The sequence below is a fragment of the Zingiber officinale genome, chromosome 3A, assembly GCF_018446385.1.
Source record: "Zingiber officinale cultivar Zhangliang chromosome 3A, Zo_v1.1, whole genome shotgun sequence".
NCBI classification, from domain to species: domain Eukaryota; kingdom Viridiplantae; phylum Streptophyta; class Magnoliopsida; order Zingiberales; family Zingiberaceae; genus Zingiber; species Zingiber officinale.
In genome coordinates this window covers 22,668,046-22,691,961 of record NC_055990.1, presented here as the reverse complement: position 1 = coordinate 22,691,961, position 23,916 = coordinate 22,668,046, and the positions used below count along the sequence as shown (strand labels likewise).

The 23,916-nt window shown below is 48.2% G+C and overlaps 1 protein-coding gene across 1 annotated transcript; it reads left to right on the top strand.

Annotated features, from left to right (window-relative positions):
- The first annotated feature begins 12 nt into the window (after nucleotides 1-12).
- Nucleotides 13-23,799, top strand: LOC122051427 (SAL1 phosphatase-like). Its single transcript, XM_042612567.1, has 9 exons — nucleotides 13-417; nucleotides 816-891; nucleotides 1,518-1,591; nucleotides 1,678-1,874; nucleotides 22,450-22,660; nucleotides 22,752-22,850; nucleotides 22,940-23,093; nucleotides 23,290-23,469; nucleotides 23,553-23,799. Exons 1-8 carry the CDS (start codon nucleotides 112-114, stop codon nucleotides 23,454-23,456), a joined length of 1,284 nt encoding a protein of 427 aa, XP_042468501.1. The 5' UTR covers nucleotides 13-111; the 3' UTR covers nucleotides 23,457-23,469; nucleotides 23,553-23,799.
- Nucleotides 23,800-23,916: the final 117 nt, after the last annotated feature.

Below are 23,916 nucleotides of genomic sequence, written 5' to 3'. Positions count from 1 at the left end.
TTGACACAGCGGTTCAATTCGGGCGTCTGACGGTCTAATCATTCTGGTGCACCGCACCGGCTCGATGGCCGGAAGAATTAGGCAGCAAAAAGAAGCCCTTAACGCCGACAGATGGCGTGCCGGGCGGCCATCTCTCTTCCATCACTCTGTCTCGCTCGCACATTAAAGCCCTCCGCATCCGCATCAGGAAGAATCTCTTCTGGATCTGCGCCGCCGTCCAAACCCTATCGACCTCTTCGCCACCTCCTCCTCGCTCCCTCGCGCTTCCGCTTTCTTCCTCCGTCGTTTTCGCACTTCCGCCCTTCCTCTCGCGCGTGTCCAGCCTCTCCCGTGGCAGCCATGTCGTCTTCCTCCTCCTACCAAAAAGAGCTCGCCGCCGCTAAGAAGGCGGCGTCACTCGCCGCTCGCCTTTGCCAGGTATGTGGATGACTACAAATTTAGATTTCTGTCGTGGATCTCTTTCGCCGGTCGGAAAAGATAGCAGTTTTGCCCTTGCGTTTCCCAGCCGAAATGGAGGAATTTATTTTTTCTCAAGAAATGCTTGCTTCGGGACTAGAAGTCTAAGTTTTCAAGTATTTGATCTAGAGTAGTGCTATTCAAAGAAGAAATGAAGAAGACTAAGCTTAAGGAAAACTAGATTCTTGGCGTATAATAATGAACCCTCTCGAACTTCTGATCAGTTGTTAAATGTACTCGGGAAATTCAGTAACTTCGATTCAACCTTTGTCAACATGTTAACACATTATGGTTGTTTGGCGTTTTATGTTCTTTTGTTGTGATTTGTGAATATGCCTCTTATTTCTCAACTTTTGCAGACAGTACAAAAGGCGATCTTGAAATCCGATGTCCATTCAAAAGCAGATAAAAGTCCTGTAACTGTAGCAGATTATGGTAAGCTTGAAAATATTACCCTATTTTCTACTGTTAGATGTAAAAAAAATTCAGGTTTAAGTCGCACCCTTGATAATAAGAATGCAAAGCTACTCACATACACATGTACTTACTTCCTTTGTTTTCTCAATGTCTTTTTTATTCTATTGATCAGCTGAATGCTAATATGAACCTGTACAAGAGTAGCCGCAGATAATACTCAGTTAACTGGTACGACGCAGTCGGTGATAAAATATTATTTATCTATCAAGCCGATAACCATAAACTATGGGGGAACTCAAAAACAGAACACATAGGACTATTTATTAAGGTTATAACATTGCTTTCAATGGAACATCTTCGTGTATGCATAATAAAAGATCTGATATCACATTATAATAGACACAAGTAGTGTCTTGATCGGGGTGAGCATTGGTTATTTTTTTTATGAACGCATCATTTATAGTCTCAAAACACCATCTAATTAGATAATGAATTCCTATCAAAATTCTCCTTACCGTGACACTATCATCTTCTAATTTGTACTCAATGGACTTCTCTAATCATAGAGATCTCCTACACGCTGGAATAACAACTAGAAACCTCTGCGTGGTGTATTCTCTACTAACAATCTGCTTGCTTTGCAGGTTCACAAGCTATTGTCAGCCTTGTATTGAACAAGGAGTTACCTTCTGAAAGCTTCTCTTTGGTGGCTGAAGAGGTGAATTTATATATTTTCACAGGAAAATGTATAATGTATTAGGCTTCCTTGAGTCACTTCACTTAAAAGCAATTATATGAACGTAGGATTCAGCAGATCTGCAAAAGGATGATGCTCAAGAAACATTAGAACGCATTACTGCACTTGTAAATGATACACTTTCTTCTGAATATAATACTGTTGTGTCTGATAAAGATGTGCTTGCCGCAATTGATAGTGGCAAATCTGAAGGTGGACCTCATGGCAGACACTGGGTTTTGGATCCCATAGATGGTACTAAAGGGTATGTATTTGTTGCTCAAAAGAATTCACCCTTAATTGTTTATGGTTTATTTAGATATTCTACCATGGTTTTGTTAATGTATTGAACTTATATCAGCAGTTTGCTTCTTCAAGGCATATCTATCGAGCTGCACAATACTAAATCTTAAATTTCTCAGTATTAAATGAGTCTTCTTCCTGCTCTTCTTATATGCTGCTTGCAATAGGAGAATTATTTATCATAGACAAATATATATATTGGTCCTTTCCTAACCATTCATTATTTTTGGAATAAGTTGTCACACAATCAAATCTAAATAATTGTCACTTTATCAGTGAGCGAAGCTTTATGTTCGAACCTTACTAGGTACAACAACAACCAAGTCTTATCTCACTTGGTGGGGTCGGCTATATGGATTCTTTTACGACATTGAGCTCTATCTCCTACTATATCATCATCTATATCTAAATAAATTTTACCTTATTTTATTGTTGTCAACCAAGTTTTTTTTGGTCTATCTCTTCCTCGTTTGATATGCATGTTTGTCATAGTTTTACATCGCCTAATTAGAGCATTTATTGGTCGTCCAAGTACATGCCCATAGCATCTTAAACGTGTCGCTTTGGGTTTTCTCTTACTCTGATTTTCTCTCTAATGCTCCCATTTCTTATTTTTTCCATTCTTATATGTTCGCACATCCACTTCAACATCTTTGTTTCTGCAACTCTCATCTTCTGCTCATGTGTTCGAGTCATAGCCCAACATTCAACCCCATATAACATAGCAGGTCTAACTGTGGTTTTCTAGAATTTTCCTTTAAGTTTTAGAGGTACTTTACGATTATGCTTTCCTCCATTTTAACCATCTTGCTCGTATTTTATGTAAGACATATCTTTCAATCCCTCTATCATTTTACAAAAATGATCCTAAATGTCTAAAGCTCTCGGTTCCAGGCAACTCGTCATCTTCTATCTTAACAATTGTCTCATTATGTCTAATATTGCTAAACTTAAATTCCATATATTTTGTCTTTATTCTACTAAGCCTAAAACCTTTCCATTCTAGTGTTTTCCGTCAAGATTCTAGTTTAGTATTTACTCTTTCACGCATTTCATCTACCAAAGCAATATCATTTGCAAACAACATGCGTCATGGTACTGTATCTTGAATGTGTGTAGTGAGTTCGTCCATAAGTAGTGTAAAAAGATAGAGACTTAGAATTGATCCTTGGTGTAACACTATCTTTATTGGAAATGCTTCAGTTACTCTGCCTAAAGTCTTTACTCTAGTTGTTACATCCTTGTTCATATCTTTAATTAGTTCAATATATGTTATGTTAACACCTCTCTTTTTTAGAATTTTTCATATAATTTCTTTTGAGACTCTATCATAAGTTTTTTCTAAATCAATGAATATTATGTGTAGATCTTGTTTTTGCTCCCAATATTTTTCAATTAATTGTCTAAGATGTATAACTTCTATTGTTGATCTTCCAAGTATGAACCCAAATTGATTTTCGGTCACCGTGGTCTCCTTATTTTTTTTTTCTATTACATTTTCTAAAAATTTTATGGTATAACTCATTAGTTTAATACCCCTATAGTTTGCACAATTTTGTACGATTCCCTTGTTCTTATATAAGGGAACTAGAGTACTTATCCTCCATTGATCATGCATTTTTTTGTCAATATCATGTTAAATAATTTTGTAAGTCATTTAATATCTTATTTCCCTAGGCACTTCCATACTTCTATCGGAATATCATCTGGTCCAATGACTTTTTCATTGTGCATTCCATTTTAAACTTGTTCTATTTCTAAGGTTTGAATTCGACATAAAAATTTAAATTTGTATGCTCATTTGACCTACTTAAATTATCTAAGTTTAGTTGGTCACCTAAACCTTTATTAAAAAGTTAATGAAAATACCTCTTCTACTGCTCTTTTATTTTTCCATCGTTTACTAGTACCCTATTATATTCATCTTTAATACATTTTATTTAGATAAGATCTCTTGTTTTCTTTTCTTTCACTTTAACTATTCTATAAATGTTTCTTTCCCCTTCTTTTGTATCCAATTTTTGATATAATCATTCTGATCCTGTCCGAATGGCCGAACCAAAGGACGCTGGGCACGTGGCGCACTTCTAGTCGATGGTGTAGGCCTCCGTCTGGTCGCACGAATCTCCGTGAACACTGCTTGAAAGTCGGGCGGGAAGGGGTTCCGGCGGCGACCCTCCGGCCTTCAGTCGGTGGCGGACCAAAGGGTGGCTCGAGCTTGTAGAATCGTACCTACAGCGAAGAAGAGGCTCTTTATATAGGCGATGAAAGAACTAATGCCGTCCCGGGCGCGTCGTGTCGCGTCCGTACCTCGGTATGTACAGCCGAGCTTACGACATCGTCACTGCTGATCGATCGTGTTTCGATGGAATGACAGAACACCTTGTTGTCGGACTTAGAGTATGACTTGGCCATAGGACTTGACGCTGTCAGAAGATGTTCCTATCCTTCACCCACCGCCCGGCCGGGACGTCCGTCCGGCCGACCGGCGTGAATAGCGTCGTCCGGATGGCCCTAATTTCCCGCGTCAGCCGGGCGGCGCGCCCATTATGTCCTGCCCTCTCTTAGCCCTTCCGCTCGGCCGTTTACTGCCGTTGAGCGTGGGCCCCGACCCTTGTCGGCGTCTTTCACTATCGAGCGTGTATGGGCGGGCGATCGGCACTGCCCTTTGTCATCGTCGTCCGGTCGGCTCGCCCTTCTCCGGCGGACCGCCCTGGCCCTCCGACCTCCACGTGGCGTGTCGTTAGGGGTCCGGGCTCTACCACGGATCACTTGCCTCCCCTCGAGTCTAGTCGAAGGAGGCGGTCCCAGTGATGCCGTCGGTGGCGATGATTGTTGCGTTGGGCGATCGGCGGTGTAGAGATGCTCGTCCGTTGGTGTATCTTGTCCGTACCTTTTGTTTTCTTGGCGTCCTTGTCGATGCTCTCCCCATTACCCGTCGCGTGCTGCTGCGATGGGGATTCGTTCATCCGGCGATATCCTGGCGACGCGTGGCGATTGTCGTTTGTCGGTATGGCGGTGGCGTCGCTTCAGATGGAGCCGCCGTTTGAAATGGACGGCGGATGATGGCCTCGTTATCAGCGACTGGATCGGATGGTGGAGGTTACTCCGGGCGGCGATATAAAGCTCGACTTCTTTTCCGCGTTGTAGGTTCCTCCTCCTCGGCGCTCCTCTGCCGTTTTTTCTCCGTGACCTCGCCCCTCGACTTTCGCGATCGGGTCCCGTCGATCGTCTTTCTTGCTCGTAAGACCCTCTTTCTCGTTCAGCGTTTTCTTTCTGTTAATCGTTTCCTTCATTCGGTTTTCTCCGTTCCTTGCTTGAACCTTCCCCTTTGTCCGCGTTCCTGTCTTTCGATCATGACTAGTACTTAGCGATCGGCGGGTGCTCGGGTCATGGTACTCGACCGTGGAAAGTCGTTTTGGCGAGGAGGGCGCGTTGCGTCTCGCTCGGACTTCGACATTCCTTCCGACAGAATTAGCCACACCGGCCGATCGGCCTTATGAATCGCCGATCGGCACGGTTCTTTTCCGAGACGAATTTCTGGCCACTCCTTCATAACCGAAGTCTGCAATTACTTTCGCATTCCGCTCGGCGGTGGTTCCGACTCTGTTATTTCTGGCGGAGTAATGGTTTGTTGTTGAGCGGCGTCCCATAGACCCAAAATCTTCCACTACTTTTACTATCCAAGCGGTCGAGTGGGGAACTTTTGTTTTCGATCTAGGATAGGTTTCGTCCTCTTCGATGGCGTGCCGAACTCCAACAAACATTGGAAGCACTTTTTCTATATCGTTTTCGGCGGCGACTTTCGTACCAAGTGGCGGGGCGTCTTGGCCGGGCTCAGCAATTTAGAAGCGGCGGCCTACCTTGTGCGGCGAGCGGCTGGTTAGCGGTAGCTCGTATTAATGGCTACTCCTCCGGGAGTAATGCACGTATTAAACATCCTCTACCATGGCCGACACGCCTGCGGCGTGAGTAAGTTCCTTATCTTCCGTTTGTTTTGTTCTGGTTTATTTTTGCTTCGGCTGAAATCGTGTGGCGCGCAAGCTACAAAGGCTCAGGTGAAGACCGCTCGGATCGGGCGGTGGCGAGCAGGCGTCGAGCAGGGCCTTTCTCGGTGATCCGGCGGTGAAGAAGGTGAGGGACACTGTTGTCCCGAAGCCTCGAGCGCCCTGCCTCTCACGATGAGGCAGGCGGCAGCGGCTCTCACGGCCGAGGTGGAGGCCGTTCGGCCGATGGCGTGCCGCCTTTTCAGCGCAAGCGGCCGGAATCGCATCGCCTCGACTACACTTGATGAGTCGCGGCCGAGTGGGGCGCGGATGCCGGTCTTGTCGGGGACGGTTTCCTTGAGTACTCCGACCCTCGTGGTTCTCAGGGCGGCTACGAGTGCCGCGTCCGCCCCTTGAGAACTTTCGCCGTGTCAGGCGCTGGTAGCTTCCCTCCTCGTCCTTTGGTGGGCGTCCGGTAAGGCCGGCGCTTCAAGAGCGGCCGGCGGCTGAATTTAATTAAAACCGTTCTGCGCCTTCCTTGGGCGTCGGCTTCTGCGTCGGCTGTGGTCCGGCGGTGATTACCTGTGAGCCCTCAGCCCGAGCTTGGGTGGGCCTTTCGGCGTCGAATAGCGGTGACTCGGCGGCTCGGCGGCAATCTATAACGAGCCGGAGTATGCTCTGTTTCTTTGTTTGCGTATTTAAATTATGTTTTAACATCGCGTTTGCTAGCGAGCGGGTGGGCGGATCGCCGTTAGCGATCGATTGGCGGCGGAGGGCGAGTTGAAGAAGCAAAAGCTGCGAAGTGCAAGCGTTCGGCCGCTTCTGGAAGGCGAAAAACTCTTGGATCTTGAGCGGAAAGGGCTTCGATTTGGCGGCGAATCGTTCGGCAAGCGATGATCAGACAGAGATAAGGAGATCAGCGACCACTCGGAAGCAGCGGGCTATCGATGATATGGAGCGCGTGAAGGTGGAGATCGGTGGAGCAGCGTCGAATTTGGGCGCCTGCGCCACGCAGAAAGAGCCGCTCGGTGAGCCTCAATTTGATGGAGATTTGAAGGATCTTGAGGCCGCTAGCGACGCTGCCCACGCCGCGCTCAAAGGGAGTCGGCTCGCTCGAAGAAGGGAGGAAGGCGTTCCTCCGCTCGGAAGACTTCGGATAGAAGTTTCTGAAGAGATATCCTTGACTTCGAGGAGGCGATCAGCGTGGTATCCCCGAACCAGGCCACTGCTGTCGGTGACCATCCCAGGGACCTCGCGGCGTGATGGACTCCGTCCGCAGCTCTTTTTGATTTTGATCGTGAGGCGTTTTCGTGAATTTTTGTATTCCAGCGTTCGTGACTTATCTCTGTAATGACTTGTTTGATTTACCTAATGAGTAATAGATGACCTTACGCTCCTTTCATACATTTTAGCAGGCGTTTTCCCTCGTCGCTTGAAGTGTTCTTTATATCCTTCAGCTCGGCTCGATTGATCGTCTTAATTACATCATCGTGCGATAGCCGGCATTAAGCTTTCGAGCGTAACTTGCTCGGCGTTTACGTCTAATATCCTAACTTTCAACATGACTTTTTCTTTGTGCCTTACCCCAAAAGGATTTTCCGTACATTTTGATGAGCGAGCCGCTCGGTAGTATAACCAGGCTATCGTTGATTGTATCGTATGATTGGCTATCCGTAGGACGTTTATAAACAGCGGCTCGTCTCTCGATATTTAACGTCGGAGCTCGGCGGTCTTCCTCTCGGGCGTTTATAGGCCGGCTCGTCTCTCGATATTTACGTCGAGCTCGGCGGCCTTCCGCTCGGGCGTTTATAGGCGTCGGCTCGTCTCTCGATATTTAACGTCGGGCTCGGCGGTCTTCCTCGAAACGTTTATAAGCGGCTCGTCTCGATATTTGCGTCGGGCTCGGCGGTCTTCCTTCGGGCGTTTATAGGCGGCTCGTCTCGATATTGCGTCGGAGCTCGGCGACCTTCCGCTTCGGGCGTTTATAAGCGGCGCTCGTCTCTCGATATTGCGTCGGGCTCGGCGGCCTTCCTTCGGGCGTTTATAAGGCGGCTCGTCTCTCGATATTTAACGTCGGGCTCGGCGTTCTCGACGTTTTATAGGCGGCTCGTCTCTCGATATTTAGCGTCCGAGCTCGGCGGTCTTCGCTCGGGCGTTTATAAGCCGGCTCGTCTCTCGATATTTAACGTTGGAGCTCGGCGGTCTTCCTCGGGCGTTTATAAACGCCGGCTCGTCTCGATATTTAACGTCGGGCTCGGCGGCCTTGAAACAGAACTCAGTGTTACTGCAATCCTTTGAATTAATTTTGATTCTGCATTCAGAAGCAGTGGACTAACATATCCTAAAATGATTTATATTCGTGCACTTTCACCCTCGATAAAGTGGAGATGATTCGCACTCCGGGTCGATCCGGTGCTTGCGTCTTCGTCCTCGAATAATATGCTCTCGATCAGACTTCTCGATAACCTTGAAGGGGCGCCCGAACTTAAACCAGCATCGGCCGTAAGCGACTTTCTTCGAACAGATCGTCGACACGGAATGATCGGGGATTACTGGTTGTAATTTTGCTTCATCCTCTGCCGGTCGCCGTCAGTCGGACAGACGCCTTGGCTCGCTCCTCGTCGACGAAATCCGACTCCATTGTTCCTCAGTTCGGCGTTGCCGTCGTAACTACGAATCGGACGGACTCGGCGCGACTTGACGGGATAAGCGCCTCGCCACCGTACACGAATGGAATGGTGTGGCGTCCTTCCTTGGTCGTCCGGATGGCCTGAGCGCGGAAGCGCCCGTGAATGACTTCCTCCCGAATGGTCGGCGGCGCGCGAGAATCTGAAGAATTTCGATTGGCTATTTCGGCTTGACCGTTGCTGGGGATAAGCCACGGATGTGAAGTGTTGCTCGATCTGTAGCTTTTGCACCCTCCTCTAGCACCTTCCGTGAGCGCGCCCGTTATCGAACGATCGGCGAGGGATGCGGAACCGACGGATGATGTGTTACCGTATGAATTTTTGACCGTACGCTCGGTGATCTTTGCGGTGACTCGGCCTCCACCACTTGGAAAAATAATCTCGCCACTAGTAGAAATTTCCATTGTCCGGTCGCCGTAGGAAATGGACCAGCGATATCCGTTCCCGGTCGAGCGGACGAGATGCCTTCGTTTCCTCTGCGGTCGGTGGTAGAAGTTATGGTATACAGCACGGCGTATCGGCTGATCGGCGACGTCTGCTTGCATGCGAGTTGGCGAAATGCAGGCAGCGGGATCTTCTTAGCGGTGATCGTCGCCGGATGTCCTCCGCGCGATCCTTGATGTACTTCTTGGAGGATGTAAGCCGAGTCCTCCGAGCTCATGCATTTCAACAATGGGCGTGAGAAAGTCTTTTGTAAAGCTGCTCGCGATGAGTGTGAACCGAGGCTCTTCTCCTTAGCGGTGAGCTTCGTACTCTTGGATGGTGTGGCGCCGGCGGAGGAACTCTATGATGGGTGTTCTCCGGTCGCTCGGAATCGTGAGGCTGCCGTCCGGTCGGCATGCGCCACCAACAATACTTTTCAATTGGCTCTTGAATGACGATCGGCGTTATTGAGCTTGACGAGCTTGGCTAACTCATTGGTAGCTTGATTTTCTGCTCTGGGTATCTTGAGCAATAACTTCTCTAAAATCGGTTTGAGCTTTTGAAGGCTTACGTAGAGCTTGAGGCGAGCGTTATTAATCTCGAAGGTACAGGAGGAAGCTGGCATGACCAGCTGAATCCAGAATGAGCGTTGCCGGGCTCCCGCGTGCGGCGACTTGAAGCCGGTATGAGGGCCTCGTATTACCTTCGTTGTTGGTAGCTTTATAATCGGTAGGACGGATAAGTCGTCTTTTCTTCTTGAGGGGAAGCAATGATATTCGATCCGCTTAGGGGTGGGCGACCCGTCGCGTATATTCTCCACTAGCTTAGGCTCCGGCCTTTGCACCTCGATCGCGAAATCGGCGAAGGGCTTTGATCGCCGTCGGGCTGGTATTGGATATCGAACTCACTTAATTCCGTCGTCCGTTTGATGAGTCGTCCGGATGCTGGATTTAGTAGGACACGTCCAAAGGCGGGCTATTGGTTTTATGATGATCGTGTCGCCGGGAAGTATGGACGAAGCGGCGGCGGACGAGGACGGGCGAGCCGACTTCTCGAGCCCGATATAGCGAGATTGGCATCTTTAAAATATGACTAAGGAAATATCTGAGGCTCTTCTCCGCTCGACCTCACTAAAGTGAGCCGATTCGTACTCGGTTGAAGACAATCATCGTATGAAGTGGCTCACTTGCGATCGGCTTAGCTAATATCGAGAGAGTTGAAATGCTGAATCTTGAGCGGTCGCGTTCTTCGTCGAGTAAAATTTTGTAGCTGCGTAAGATCTTGAAAAAAGGAAGGCTCGGTGGCGGTTTTGGAGATGAACACAGACCAGTGGTGATCCGAAGCCAATTGACAGCGCACTTCCTTGTATTTCTTGGGCGGCGTATCTTGTAGAGCTTTCACCTTGCTAGGTTGCTTGATTCCCGCTCGGTCTTATGTACCCAGAAGTGCCCTCCTTTTGCTCGACGAGGCACTTACGGGGATTTAGCTGACTCCGTATTTGCTTGGCGTTCGGAAGGTTTCCTCCGTGTCTTTGAAGAGATCATCCGCTCGGAGGACTTAATGAGAATATCGTCCACGTAAACTTAGATTCCGCCCGATCGCTCTCTGAATACTTTATTCATCAATGATATGTGGCCTTCTTGAATCCGAGCGGCGTTGCATTATAGCAATAAGTGTAGTCGGCGTCACGAAGCTAACCTTTTCTTGATCTTGGTGGCGGCTTGGTGATACCTTAGTAGGCGTCGGCGTCTGATTAATTAGCGGTAGTAGTAGAGTCCACGGTGATCTGTCAGGGCGGAGGATAAAAATCTTTAGGCGAGCTTTGTTGAGATTCAATCGATGCACACTCTCCACTTGTTGCACGGCGGAGACTAATACTCGTTAGTCGACTCGGGGCACACCTCGCGTATATGGCGGCTTTAGCTTTTCCACCTCACTTGGGATAATGGCATTACGCTGAAGTCCCTTTTCTTTGCTTATTTGGTGGCGTCCGGTCGGACGTCTGACTCGTCTTTGCGTTATGCTCGTGAAATTAGGCGGCTCGTATCAAACCGCAGATAGAACATCATGATTTCTTCGGAGGCGATGGATCACTTCGTCTTCTGTTTCTCCTCCGGATCGGACCTTGATAAAGTCGTGGCACCCGTCGGGTCGGGTGAATCTGCACTTCCTCTTTTTCGTAAATTAAAGAGGGTGGCTTTTCTGTGATGGCGTTTACCTCGATCAGGCGCCGAGGAGGTGGCTTCTGCGGACCGTCTCGATGTAGCGTCGCCGGCTAGGTGATCTCCCGTACTTCTCCCACTTCCTCGGCAGGAACTTGATCTTGATGGAATGTTGAGGGCGACCGCTCGGATTCGGCGCGGTCGTCCCAAAATGTTATTATGCGAAGAAGAGTCGACTACCTGAAAGTTGTTGTTCTTGTCCTCTGAGCGGCTCTTCTCCGGTGAGTGGCGTAGGATCTGTCCGTAAATTTGAACCGTTACTGATGAACCCATGACGGGTTGTCGTGGGTAGTGATTCGGCTCGATCGATTTCTGTTGATCGAGCCTTCTTGAATATGATGTTGGTGAGCTCACTGTGTCAACAAATACAGCGGTGATTGTGTAATTGGCTATTACCGCTTTGATGGGCAGAGCGTCGTCGTGGGGTAACTCCTTCGAGTCCGGGTCGAAACTAATTTCGGGTCCTTCCGCTCTTTCTTGGCTACAGCCGACCGCGCTGCCGGACGCTCGCCTTCTAGCTCGGTTGGAGTCTCCTCCGATCGGTCCCGCCGCGATAACGTTGATCTCGCCTCGGAAAGTATTGCTTATTCCTCTTCGGCGGATGGTCCAGATCGTTCTCTGGGCGCTCGGCGATTCTCCTTCGTTGGGGAGCGATGCGTCGAGTCTGTTCTTTGGAACTGTCATTTCGCGTCCGATCCCGTGTGAGTTCTCTGTCGCTGTCGGTAGGCGGCCGTCGCCCGACGTTCAGGGCGGGATGAGCCACGAAGGAAGACTTGGCGATCCCTTGTGTTGTGTGTATCCGTCCGGTGGAAGGGGCACATCGGGGTCCATTTCTTCTTTGGCTTGGAGCGGCAGCTCTTCTTGAGACTTGGGTGGTGATCGGATTGCTTGACCCTTGGTCCTCTGGGCGGTGATGGCGGCTTCTTGTTCGCTTTCGGTGAGAGTCCGTTCATTTGAGTTTCCTTTTTCCTTGCCGCTTGTGCTTCTTCGCGTTAATGTATTCGTTGGCGTAGCGTGTGATCGTAGTCTCGGGGCGGCTTCGGATTGGAAGAAATCCCGTCCAAGGCCTTGTGTGAAGACATTCGTCATGGTTTCCGTTGGAATGTCCATCGCCACTTGGTTGAACCGCTGGATGTAAGCTCGAAGCGATTCGGGCTTCTTGCTGATGGCGAAACAGACTGCTTCGTTTTTGATAGGCCGCTTGCGAAATGATGGAGGAAGGCCGTTGGAAGTCTTGAAGCTTGTGATGGATCCGTCCGCGAAACCACAGTTGGCCGATCCAGAGAGGTGGTGAGAAAAACTCGACACTTTACTCCGTACATGTATTGATGGAGTGGGCATGGTGTCGAACTTACCGGATGATCGTCCGGGTCGATGTCCCATTATACTCGCCGATCGTCGGAGGCACGTAGTGCTGGGGCGGAGGGTCTTGTAGAATGGCCTCAGAAAATTGGCGATTGATCCGGCTCGGGAGATCGCGTCGCTGGGGCTTTCCCTTTTCTGTTGTCGTCTTGGTATTTCATCTAAAGATGATCCCGCTCGATTAGTTGCTTCTGACGGAGTCTGAAGAGCCGATGGAATAATCTTGTCATCGGTGGTGCTCGTACGCCACCGAATGATGTTGCTTGTTGCTTCGTGCAGTTCGTTTAACTTCCCCCATAGCTCCTCTGCACTTGTGAATGGACCGACTCGATTCAACTCATCGTTAGTTAGTCAGCCCTATAGGGTTTGAGTCGATTTAGCATCGACTTTGGCGTTCCTTAGCAGGTGCGGATCCCAGTTGATCCTGTCCGAATGGCCGAACCAAAGGACGCTGGGCACGTGGCGCACTTCTAGTCGATGGTGTAGGCCTCCGTCTGGTCGCACGAATCTCCGGCGAACCTGCACAAAAGTCGGGCCGGGAAGGGGTTCCCGGCGGCGACCCTCCGACGCTCAAGTCAGGTAAGCGGACAACAAAAGGGTGGCTCCCAAGCTTGTAGAATGCGTACCTCTGGCAAAGAAAGAGGCTCTTTATATAGAGCGATGAAAGAACTAATGCACGTCCCCCGGGGCGCATACGTGTCCGCATCCCATACCTCGGTATGTACCTGTCAGAGAGCTTACCTGACATCATACTGCTACAGTCAATCATGTTTTCGATGGGACAACAGAACACCTTGTTGTCAGACTTAGAGTATGACCTGGCCATAGGACTTGACGGCTGTCAGAAGATGTTCCTATCCTTCACCCACCGCCCGGCCGGGACGTCCGTCCGGCCGACCGGCGTGAATAGCGTCGTCCGGATGGCCCTAATTTCCCGCGCCAGCAGGGCGGCGCGCCCATTATGTCCTGCCCTCTCTTAGCCCTTCCGCTCGGCCATTTACTACTTCATTGAACGTCGGAGCCCCGACCCTTGTCAGGGCGTCTTTCACTATCAGACATGTATGGGCAGGCCGATCGGCCTGCCCTTTTGTCATACGTCCGGTCGGCTCACCCTTCTCCGACGGACCACTTAGCCCTCTGACCTCCACGTGGCACTGACCCCTCGTTAGGGGGTCCCGGGCTCTTACCACCGGATCACATTCAAAAGTTTCATTATTTGCTTCATTCACTAGTCTCTTAGTTTCTTTTTTGGCTATTGTATATTTTTTTAAGTTTTTCTCGTTCTTATAAATATATAATTTATTATAAGCTACTTGTTTTTCCTTCACTTTCTCTTGTGCTTTCTCATTCTACCACAAAGATTCCTTACTTAGTGGTGCATGCCCCTTTGACTCATCGAGTACAGTCTTCTTAGTTACCATGTTTAAATTTGATATCATCTTATTCCATGTTGTGTTAGAATCACCGTGTATTTCACCTAATGCTTGTACTCCTACCTTTTCCTTAAATATGTTTTGCTTTTCTTCCTTTAACTTCCATCGCTTAATTCTAGGAGTCGTATATATTTTCTTTTTATTGATATTATGTTTGAGACGTATATCCAACATTGCTAACCTATGTTGGGTAGTTAAGTTTTCTCCAGGGATGACGTTGTAATCTTTACAAATCTTTCTATCCTTCTTCCTAATTATAAGAAAGTTAATTTGTGATTTATTATTCTCACTTTTGAACGTGACTAAGTCTCCTTCTCTTTCTTGAAAAACGTATTAGCTAATATAAAGTGTTATCGTAAAATCTAATATAGTTTTCCTTTCCGCATTTTTCATTCGAAACTCATAACTCCTATCCTCTCATATTTCTCATTTTTCACTTCGTCATGTCTAATTTAGACCACCTCTTATTAAAATCATTTTATTTGACAGAATATTTTGTAATATTTCATCTAAGTCGTCCCAAAATCTTAATTTGGTAGCTTCATCTAATCTTATTTTCGGTGCATATATGATAATTATGTTTATAGTTTCTTTCATCACTATTATTTTAAGGATTATAATTTGATCCTGTCCGAACCAGGGGTCAACGAACGCTGGGGATGTGGCGCTCCCTGCTAGATCCTCGAGTGCTCCGGCGAACCTGCAACAAAACCGAGCCGGGAGGGGTGTCCCGGCGACGGCCCTCCGACGCTCAAGTCAGGCGAGGAATAACAAAGAGGTGGCTTAGAAACAGAAGACTCGTGTACCTCCGGTGAAGAAATGGAGACCTTATATAGACCTCTCGAAGGAGCCTGGGCACGCCAATCAAAGCAATCACCTGCTTTTGACCATGCCCAGGTATGGGTCTGTCAGAAGGGCATCCATAAGGCCATACCGCTACTGTATCAACCTCTCCATGATGTGACGGCTAGATCCTCTATCGTGAAATATTGTGTACGGCATAATCATTAGGCATGCCTTTGCTGACATCCCATATCCCGAGCCGAACGAATAGGCCGTTCGGCTAACCTTTGTATCCTCGCCCTTATCCTGGCCGAACGGACCACCCGCTCGGCCCTTCGGTTCCACCCGTTCGGCCCTTCGGTTCCAGCCGGGCAGACACCCGCTCGGCCTTTCAGTCCTCCCACCTTGGCGTGGAAACCAAGCCTATGCAGGTTATATCGCTCCGCTTGGACACCTCAGCCTTTCGTAGCGCCCTTACCCGCTTAGTCGACCCTCCATCTGCTCGGGTGGGACCCTTCAGGAAGTGGGTCCCCCATTCTCACCGCCGGATCACTTGCCTCCCCTTCAAGTCTAGTCGAAGGAGGCAGTGAGTCCGACTGACTGGACTATGTGTCCGAGCGGGCGGTCGTCGCCTTACCGTCGCTTATAATATCCCTTGAGCCGTTCGGCCCTTATGCCAAATTCAGCCGCTCGGCTCTTCGTTTTGAATGTCTTGGCGCTCCACGTAGATGTTTGCTTGTCTAAATCTTCTCGAAAATCACGCAAATCCTTTTCATTAAGTCGAAGCATGCGCGGTATGGGCGCATTAATTGCGCCTGGTGACAGAGCGCCACGTGGCTCTCCTCGCGTGGCGGTGATGATCCGTACGATGGGACGCCGATTGTTTTGAAATGGACGGCCCGATGGCGTCCTTGTTTCCCATGACCTGGATCGGACGGTGGAGGCTAATCGACTTCGGCCGTATAAAGCCTTAGTCCTTCTCCTCTGCCGCATCTTTGCTCGTGCTTTGTCCTCCTGACTCCTCTGTTGCTGCGGCCTCCGGCGATCCAGTTCCCGTTTTTCGGCGGCTATCATCTCACCGGCGATCTTCTCCGCCCATCTCCTTCTTAGTGAGCCTTCTTTCCTCGCTTACCAGGTCTTTCCTAATCGTTTCACCTCTCTTTCGTTGCTATCCTTTTGTCTCTTCGAGATGGCGAGCTCTTCCGAACCCGCTACCCATGTTCACGGTCCATGGTATATGAGTATGAAAGTAAATTTGTGAGGAGGCGCTCGGCGTCTTGTTCGGACGTATGGGATCCGGGACGACCATGAAATAGTTATAGCCGACCCGACCGATCGGCCCCATAACCCGCCGATCGGTACCATTTGCTTTTTTCTAGACCAATTCCAGGGCGGCCTTAGATTTCCTACCCATCCATTTATTTTGGAAGTTTGTAATTATTTCCGCATCCCGCTAGGCCAACTTGTGCCGAATTCCTTTAGGCTGCTGAGTGGGGTGGTCGTCCTCTTTAAGTTGCATAGTATTCCACTGACCCCAAAATATTCAGGTTCTTCTTACCCCAAACAATCCGAGTTGGGCACCTTTATTTTAAAGTAGAATAGGCTTAAATTTTTTGATAATACAGACCTCAAAAGCACCGGAAGGAGTTTTCTTCTATACGCGACTTCGAGCGGCATTCGAACTAAATGGCGGACAGATTGAGCCCGGTCGAGCTCGTAGTCGAAGCAATCCAATCTACCTTCATCGTGGCTGGTTGTCGGTCGTGACAAAATCGACGATTGCTTCTCGAGGTGTTATACATTTTGGATTATCTCCTGTCGCCAATCTTCCCTACCGCGAGGTAAGGACTCTTTACTCACTTGCCTTTTTTGTCTAACTGATTTTAATTTTTTCTCTGCAGCTGAAGTCATGTGGCGCTCCAAGGCTACTGATCATCCGAAGTTGAAAGCCGTGGAAATTGAGGCGGCTACGAAAAGAACTCGCTGAGCGGGCTAATCAGTACCCGGCGGCCTCGAGGAGAGGGGCACGATCCACTCAAAGCAGTTACTCCATCCTGTTTCCTTTGCCCCAGTCGAGTCCCCAGTCGGGGATTCACCACGGGAAGTTCGGTGGAAGCGTCGAAGAGACCCCACCTTCCGAACCCAAGAGGGTGAACCACAGGCACCGATCGAGGTCGCTCGCCGGATCGCACGCCGTCAGATCGGGACCTCGGTGGCCTCGCCCACCGCACAACCCTCGGCTCTCCTCCTCGGACTCGTCGTCGCTACGACGGTTGCTAACATCAACCATAGGGAGTCCTCGGGCGGCGGCGGTGAGGAAGCGGCCACGCCACCCGGGTCGAAGACTACCCTTCGATTCCCATCGGAGGAATATTTATTATGCCGATCGGCCTTGAAGCCCGTTCATGAGATAACCTTGAGGGTCCGCTCGCAGCTTTTGAGGCCGTCAGTTAGGGTGGCTCTCGACGCTACGACAGTGATAACCACACGCGCAGCCACTCGGTAGGTTCGTTTTCTTCTTGTGTCCTGCCTTCGTTTGATTTGATTTTATTGTTTCCCTTACAGCATTGGCGAGCAAATCGCCACTAGCCATCGGTGGCCGTGAGGATCTCGTGGAAAAACTCCAAGTCTCGGGGTTCGTGGTAGGCGGGAGAAGCAAGCCCATGAGGCGAGCGAAGAAGGCCGCCGGCACAGCTCTGGTGGCTCGACTTGAAGGCTGGTGAAGAAACGCGACGCAGACGTGAAGCGCGATGGCCGGAAGAGGCGGGCGATTGTTGATCTGGACAAGATGAAAGTTGAAGTCAGAGCCCTAGATCGTAATCTAAAAATCTGGATGCCCAACTAGCTCCGAGCGGGATGGGCGCTCAGCTGAACGCACTAAAGCGGAGGTGGACCGAAAGTTCTTGAGGACTCGCTAATTGCCTCCGGCGGCTTTCAGAAAGTACAAGGAGCAGCGCGCCAAGAATACCTCCGCTCGGAGCGGTTCGGCGAAAAGTTCGGTGGCAACGTCTCCTCAACTTTCGCCGAGGCGGTCAAGGTCACCATGGCGTATTTGAAGAAGGGTGGGCACCTTCCTGCCGACCTGAGCATTCCCTCTTCAGATCTGGCGGCTATGATTGACGATATCCCGGACGCCTTTTTTAATTTTGAGGACCCGGAGTGAAGCGAGTTCTTCCCAGTACTTTCTGTATTTCATCTGCTGATGTAAAATTTTTGCATGTGCCGATCGGCGTAATTGTCTTCTTTTGTCTCTATTTTTGCTTGCCCTTCATTGCCGTTTTTTGTCTGCTTGGTGCTTATTCGTAGAATCAGTTAAGCTCCACGTGTTCCACACTAGACGACCGATCGGGTTAATCAGTTGACTTGTTTTCCTCGAAATCGTTTAACGCTTGGCTATGCTGTTTGCATTCATATTGGCAAACTGATGGCCGATCGGACTTAATCAATTTAGTACTTGCGAACGCTTGTTATTTGGCGTCCTTAGTTTCGTCCAGTAAGCTCACAGTCGCGGGTTTGACTCTCGATCTTTAACGTCGGATCTCGACGGCGCGGTTATTTATAGCCGGCCGACGCGGCTCTCGATTTTTAACGACGGGGCTCGTCGGTCTTCTGCTCGGACGTTTATAGACGCCGGCTCGTCTCTCGATCTTTAACGTCGGTGCTCAACGGCGGTTATTATAGCGGTCGGCGCGGCTCGATTTTTAACGACGGGCTCGTCGGTCTTCCGGACGTTTGCGGCTCGTCTCGATCTTTAACGCGTCGGTGCTCGGCGCGGTTATTATAGCGGTCGGTACGGCTCTTGATTTTAACGGCGGCTCGTCGGTCTTCCGCTCGGACGTTTATAGGCAGCTCGTCTCTCGATCTTTAACGTCGGTGCTCGGCGGCGCGGTTATTTATAGCCGGTCGGCCGGCTCTTGATTTTAACGGCGGAGCTCGTCGGTCTTCCGCTCGGAGCGTTATACGCCGCCTCGTCTCTCGATCTTTAACGTCGGTGCTCGCTGCGGTTATTTATAATTTATCGTCGGCCTCGATTTTAACGGCGGGGCTCGTCGGTCTTCCGCCGGACGTTTATAGACGGCTCGTCTCGATCTTTAACGTCGGTGCTCGACGCCAGGTTATTATAGCCGTCGGCCTCTCGATTTTAACGACGGGGCTCGTCGGTCTTCCTTCGGACGTTTATAGACGCCTGCGTCTCGATCTTTAACGTCGGTGCTCGCCAGCGGTTATTTATAGTCGGCGCTCTTGATTTTTAACGACGGGCTCGTCGGTCTTCTTCGGAGCGTTTATAAACGCCGGCTCGTCTCGATCTTTAACGTCGGTGCTTGACGGTTTTATGGCCGGTCGGCGCGGCTCTCGATTTTAACGACGGGCTCGTCGGTCTTCCGCCGGGCGTTTATAGGCCGGCTCGTCTCGATCTTTAACGTCGGTGCTCGACGGGGCGGTTATTTATGGGCTAGACGGCCGTTGAGGCTACTTTTAACGCTTCCGTTCGGTGCACTTAAAATATCTGAATTAGTGCCGTATTACACCACTTTGCTTCCGCACGTGGCCTTGGTTTTGTGTCGATGCTTGGGTATCGACGCCCGAACAGCAGCGGGGTCTTCACGATTGAGCATTTGGCTCGGATAATTTACCTCCGTCCGAATGGTACGGGCTTCGATCCTCGGCGCTTGGCTCGACCCATTTCTCCGGCGACGCGGGGCCTTCGTTCCTCGGCGCTTGGTTCGACCCATTTACCTCCGGCCGAAGCGGGGCCTTCGTTCCTCGGCGCTTGGCTCACCCATTTACCTCCTACGGGCCTTCATTCCTCGAGCGCTTGGCTCGACCCATTTACCTCCGGCCGGACGGCGCGGGGCCTTCGTTCCTCGAGCGCTTGGCTCGACCCATTTACCTCCGGCCGGACGGCGCGGGGCCTTCGTTCCTCGAGCGCTTGGCTCGACCCATTTACCTCCGGCCGGACGGCGTGGGGCCTTCGTTGGTCGAGCGCTGGGCTCGGTTATTATACCTCCGGCCGAACGGCTCGGGGCCTTCATTCGGAAAATTACGATGAATTCTACGCCCGAAAGAAACTATATCAGAGGTGGAGGCGGCCTGCTGCTTTATACTTTTACTGCGCCACTATCTTGGCTGCCCTCGCCTCGACTATGGCGTCCAACTCTTCTTGTGAGAGTGCCACGGTATGTAGTCTTCCAGCCTCGTCCATTGCCTCTGCTCGGAGGCAGGTGCGTTCCCACAGACGGCGCCAAATTGATCCTGTCCGAACCAGGGGTCAACGAACGCTGGGGATGTGGCGCTCCCTGCTAGATCCTCGAGTGCTCCGGCGAACCTGCAACAAAACCGAGCCGGGAGGGGTGTCCCGGCGACGGCCCTCCGACGCTCAAGTCAGGCGAGGAATAACAAAGAGGTGGCTTAGAAACAGAAGACTCGTGTACCTCCGGTGAAGAAATGGAGATCTTATATAGACCTCTCGAAGGAGCCTGGGCACGCCAATCAAAGCAATCACCTGCTTTTGACCATGCCCAGGTATGGGTCTGTCAGAAGGGCATCCATAAGGCCATACCGCTACTGTATCAACCTCTCCATGATGTGACGGCTAGATCCTCTATCGTGAAATCTTGTATGCGGCGTAATCATTAGGCATGCCTGACATCCCATATCCGAGCCGAGCGAATAGGTCGTTCGCTAACCTTGTATCCTCGCCTTATCACGGCGAGCGGACCACCCGCTCGCCCTTCGTTCCAGGGCGGACACCCGGCCGCCCGGTTCCAGCCGGGCAGACACCCGCCTTGGCGTCGGAAACCCAAGCCTATGGCTGGGTTATATCTGGCTCCGCTTGGACCTGCTCAACTGCTCGTCGCGGCCCTTACCCGCTTAGTCAGCCCTCCATCTGTCCTCAGGCTGGGACCCTTCAGGAAGTGGGTCCCCCATTCCCACCGCCGGATCATAATTCTATCCCCTTTTCTAATTACTTCTGCAACTTATCCTTTAACAAATTATCTATAACAACACCTACTTCATTTCTTGCTTTACTTTTCCTATTCTCTATTAGTTTTGTCGTCTTGTCTACCTATTTTGTCTCTTGTATATACAAAATACTAATTCTTCTCCTAATTATCGTATCTACTATCTCCATTGATTTACTAGTAAGGGTTACTATGTTTCATGTTACAAATTTTAGATTATTAATTTTCGTCTCATATTTGTCCTATCATAATTAATAAACCTTACTAGGATCATTAATTAAAAAGAAATCTCTAGTTAAATCATTCCACATATTGGATTTGTTTTAGGCCAATTTGCCTACTCAGACCTGAGTGAATTTTAGGATGCAAAAATAGTCACTGATAGCCTTGTGTTTGAACCCAACTAGGATCTTTAGTAAAATGAAATCTCTAGTGAAGACAGCTGACACATTAGGCTTGATTTAGGCCTCTTTGCCTTCTTATACATGAGTGAATTTTGGGATGCCGAAAGAATTAGTTATGTTGTTTCCTAATTGTTAATGCTTTTGAATTGTTTGTCAACCAGACAAACTAAGAGAATGATCTACGTTTCTGGATATTTCATCGTCATAGTTCTAGCACTGGATTTGACATTTATTATAATGCTTCACTTGACTACTAATAGCTCTACGTTAAGCTCTCCAATCAGATGGTGTTCTATAATCTCTGCCAACTAAAATTTAATTTTTCATTTAGGTACGATCCTTGATCTTAATGAATGAGCTTAGTGTCACTCTGAAGTCTGAATCACTATTTCTGTAATGGAGAGGAAGCAGCAGGGTTTAGGTCAGATTTTGAAAAGCATATGTAGGTAGCATGTGTTCAAGTCACCACTTAGTGCATTTGGGATATTTGGGCACATATTGGCTAATCTACAGTCAAACTATTTAATTTTACTTGTTCAAAAAATATATATAATTTACTTATTCTCAAAAACTTAATCAAAATAAACCACCCATAAAAATATTTTGCATTGATAACCATAACAATTGCCTATATTAGACAAGATCTCATACCATGCTTAATCAAAATTTTCATAAAAAACTTCAAATGAGCTGAGTGATAATTTTCATCACTGTCATATTCGCCCTCTCAATATGAACTGAGCTGTGTTGTGATTCATTAGATTCTTTGAGGTATAGGTGAACTCAAAGTTCCTAGTTGTGACTACTGATTAGATTTCACAGCTTCTACCAAAAAATCTCATGTCTGGTGAAGCACTGCACTGCATGTGGATATATTGCTGTCTACATCATTTTTTTAATACACATTTCCAACTCAAGGAATATTCTGATCATCGCATCCTTGAGTTGATGAGTGTGGGCTTTAGATATTAGGACTGTTTGGAAACAACAAACAAACACAAAATGTTGCAAGATATGTGAAGAGTTAGCATTATGCAAACCATAATCAGTTCTTTTTTCCTTTCTCAGACGGGATTAATGTATGTGCATGACTCTGTATTCTGATTAGATGTTCTCTCCTTTTTTCCTTATTAATTAACTTCAGTGCTCTTTTATCTTCATCTCAAATAGAACAATTTAATGAATATGATTACCCTTTTTTTTTTCTTTCCTATGCACTTTAGTGCCATCAATATCTGTTCCCCAGATCTTATGATTTTGAATTTTTAATTTAGATTCCTCCGCGGAGACCAGTATGCAATTGCTCTAGCATTGCTTGATGAAGGGAAAGTAGTGTTAGGTGTTTTGGCATGCCCAAATCTTCCTCTTACATCCATTGCTAACGTTGATGCACATTATTCTGAAAATCAAATTGGTTGTCTTTTATATGCTACAACTGGTGAGGGAGCATATTTGCAATCACTAAACGATTCTTCTACTGTAAAGGTTTTTTTTTTTCTCTATATTATGAATTAAGTTTATTCAGTTTTTGTTTCCCAATTTTTCTATCCCTAACTTTTTGGATCTTACACTTCAGATAAATGTCAGCACTGTTGACAATCCTGCCGATGCATCATTCTTTGAATCTTATGAAGCTGCTCATTCCCTGCATGATTTGTCAAAGGCAATAGCAGAGGTACTAAAAAGAAACTGTAGTACTCCATGCAACTTCATAAATTTAGACATTTAGCAAAATGATTTGCTAGGATGATACATGTTTGGCAGAAACTTGGTGTCCAAGCACCGCCAGTTAGAATAGACAGTCAAGCAAAATATGGTGCTTTGGCAAGAGGTGATGGTGCCATATACCTACGATTCCCACATAAAGGCTATCGGGAGAAGATATGGGACCATGCCGCTGGTTCTATTGTTGTGACAGGTATGAATGATCTTCTTTTATCGATTGGTGTATTTAGTGATATTACAGTCCAGTAAATGAGTTTTCTCAACCACTTTAACTAATATTAGGTGACCCCTTTTAAGTAATCTCTTCAACTATATAGTTCTTTTTGGTATCATCCAACCCCTAAGCTGAAGTTGCTATCTATTGATATCGTCGCTGTTGTCTTTTGCAGAAGCCGGTGGTATTGCTACAGATGCTGCTGGAAATCATTTGGATTTCTCGAAGGGAAGGCACCTCGATCTCGACACAGGAATCATTGTCACAAACAAGAAGCTGATGCCAGCATTGTTGAATGCGGTACAAGAATCTATAAAAGCTCAATCCGCCTCACATCTCTAGTCTTCTTTTTCTGGTACACATCTGCGCATCTTCTAGTTAAATGTTTTAATTTTTCAAGCGGCTGAAGGTTCTATTCACCACAAACCAACACTGCAGTTGGCATATATCTGTACGTCTACAGTTTGCGTTCGGAGAGCTGTTGTGCTGTGAAGGCGTATGCTTAAGGCGTAATCAGCCCCGCAAAGACCTGTAATATGCCCTGCGAAGACGTATTTGAATGTTCATGAATCATGTCAGATTGTAGACCAAGAATTTGTCTACTGTCTACTGCCTTGCATTAGTTGAAGGCATGAAGCTCTATGCAAGGGATCATACAAGTTGATTACGTGGTCATTAAGTTCAATATTCATGCTCATAACCCAACCAGATTTCATTTATTTATTTTTGGAACAACCAGGACGTCTTTTCTTTAAAAAATAAAAATAAAAGAGCACTTTGTATTCTCCAAAATGCTCTTGTT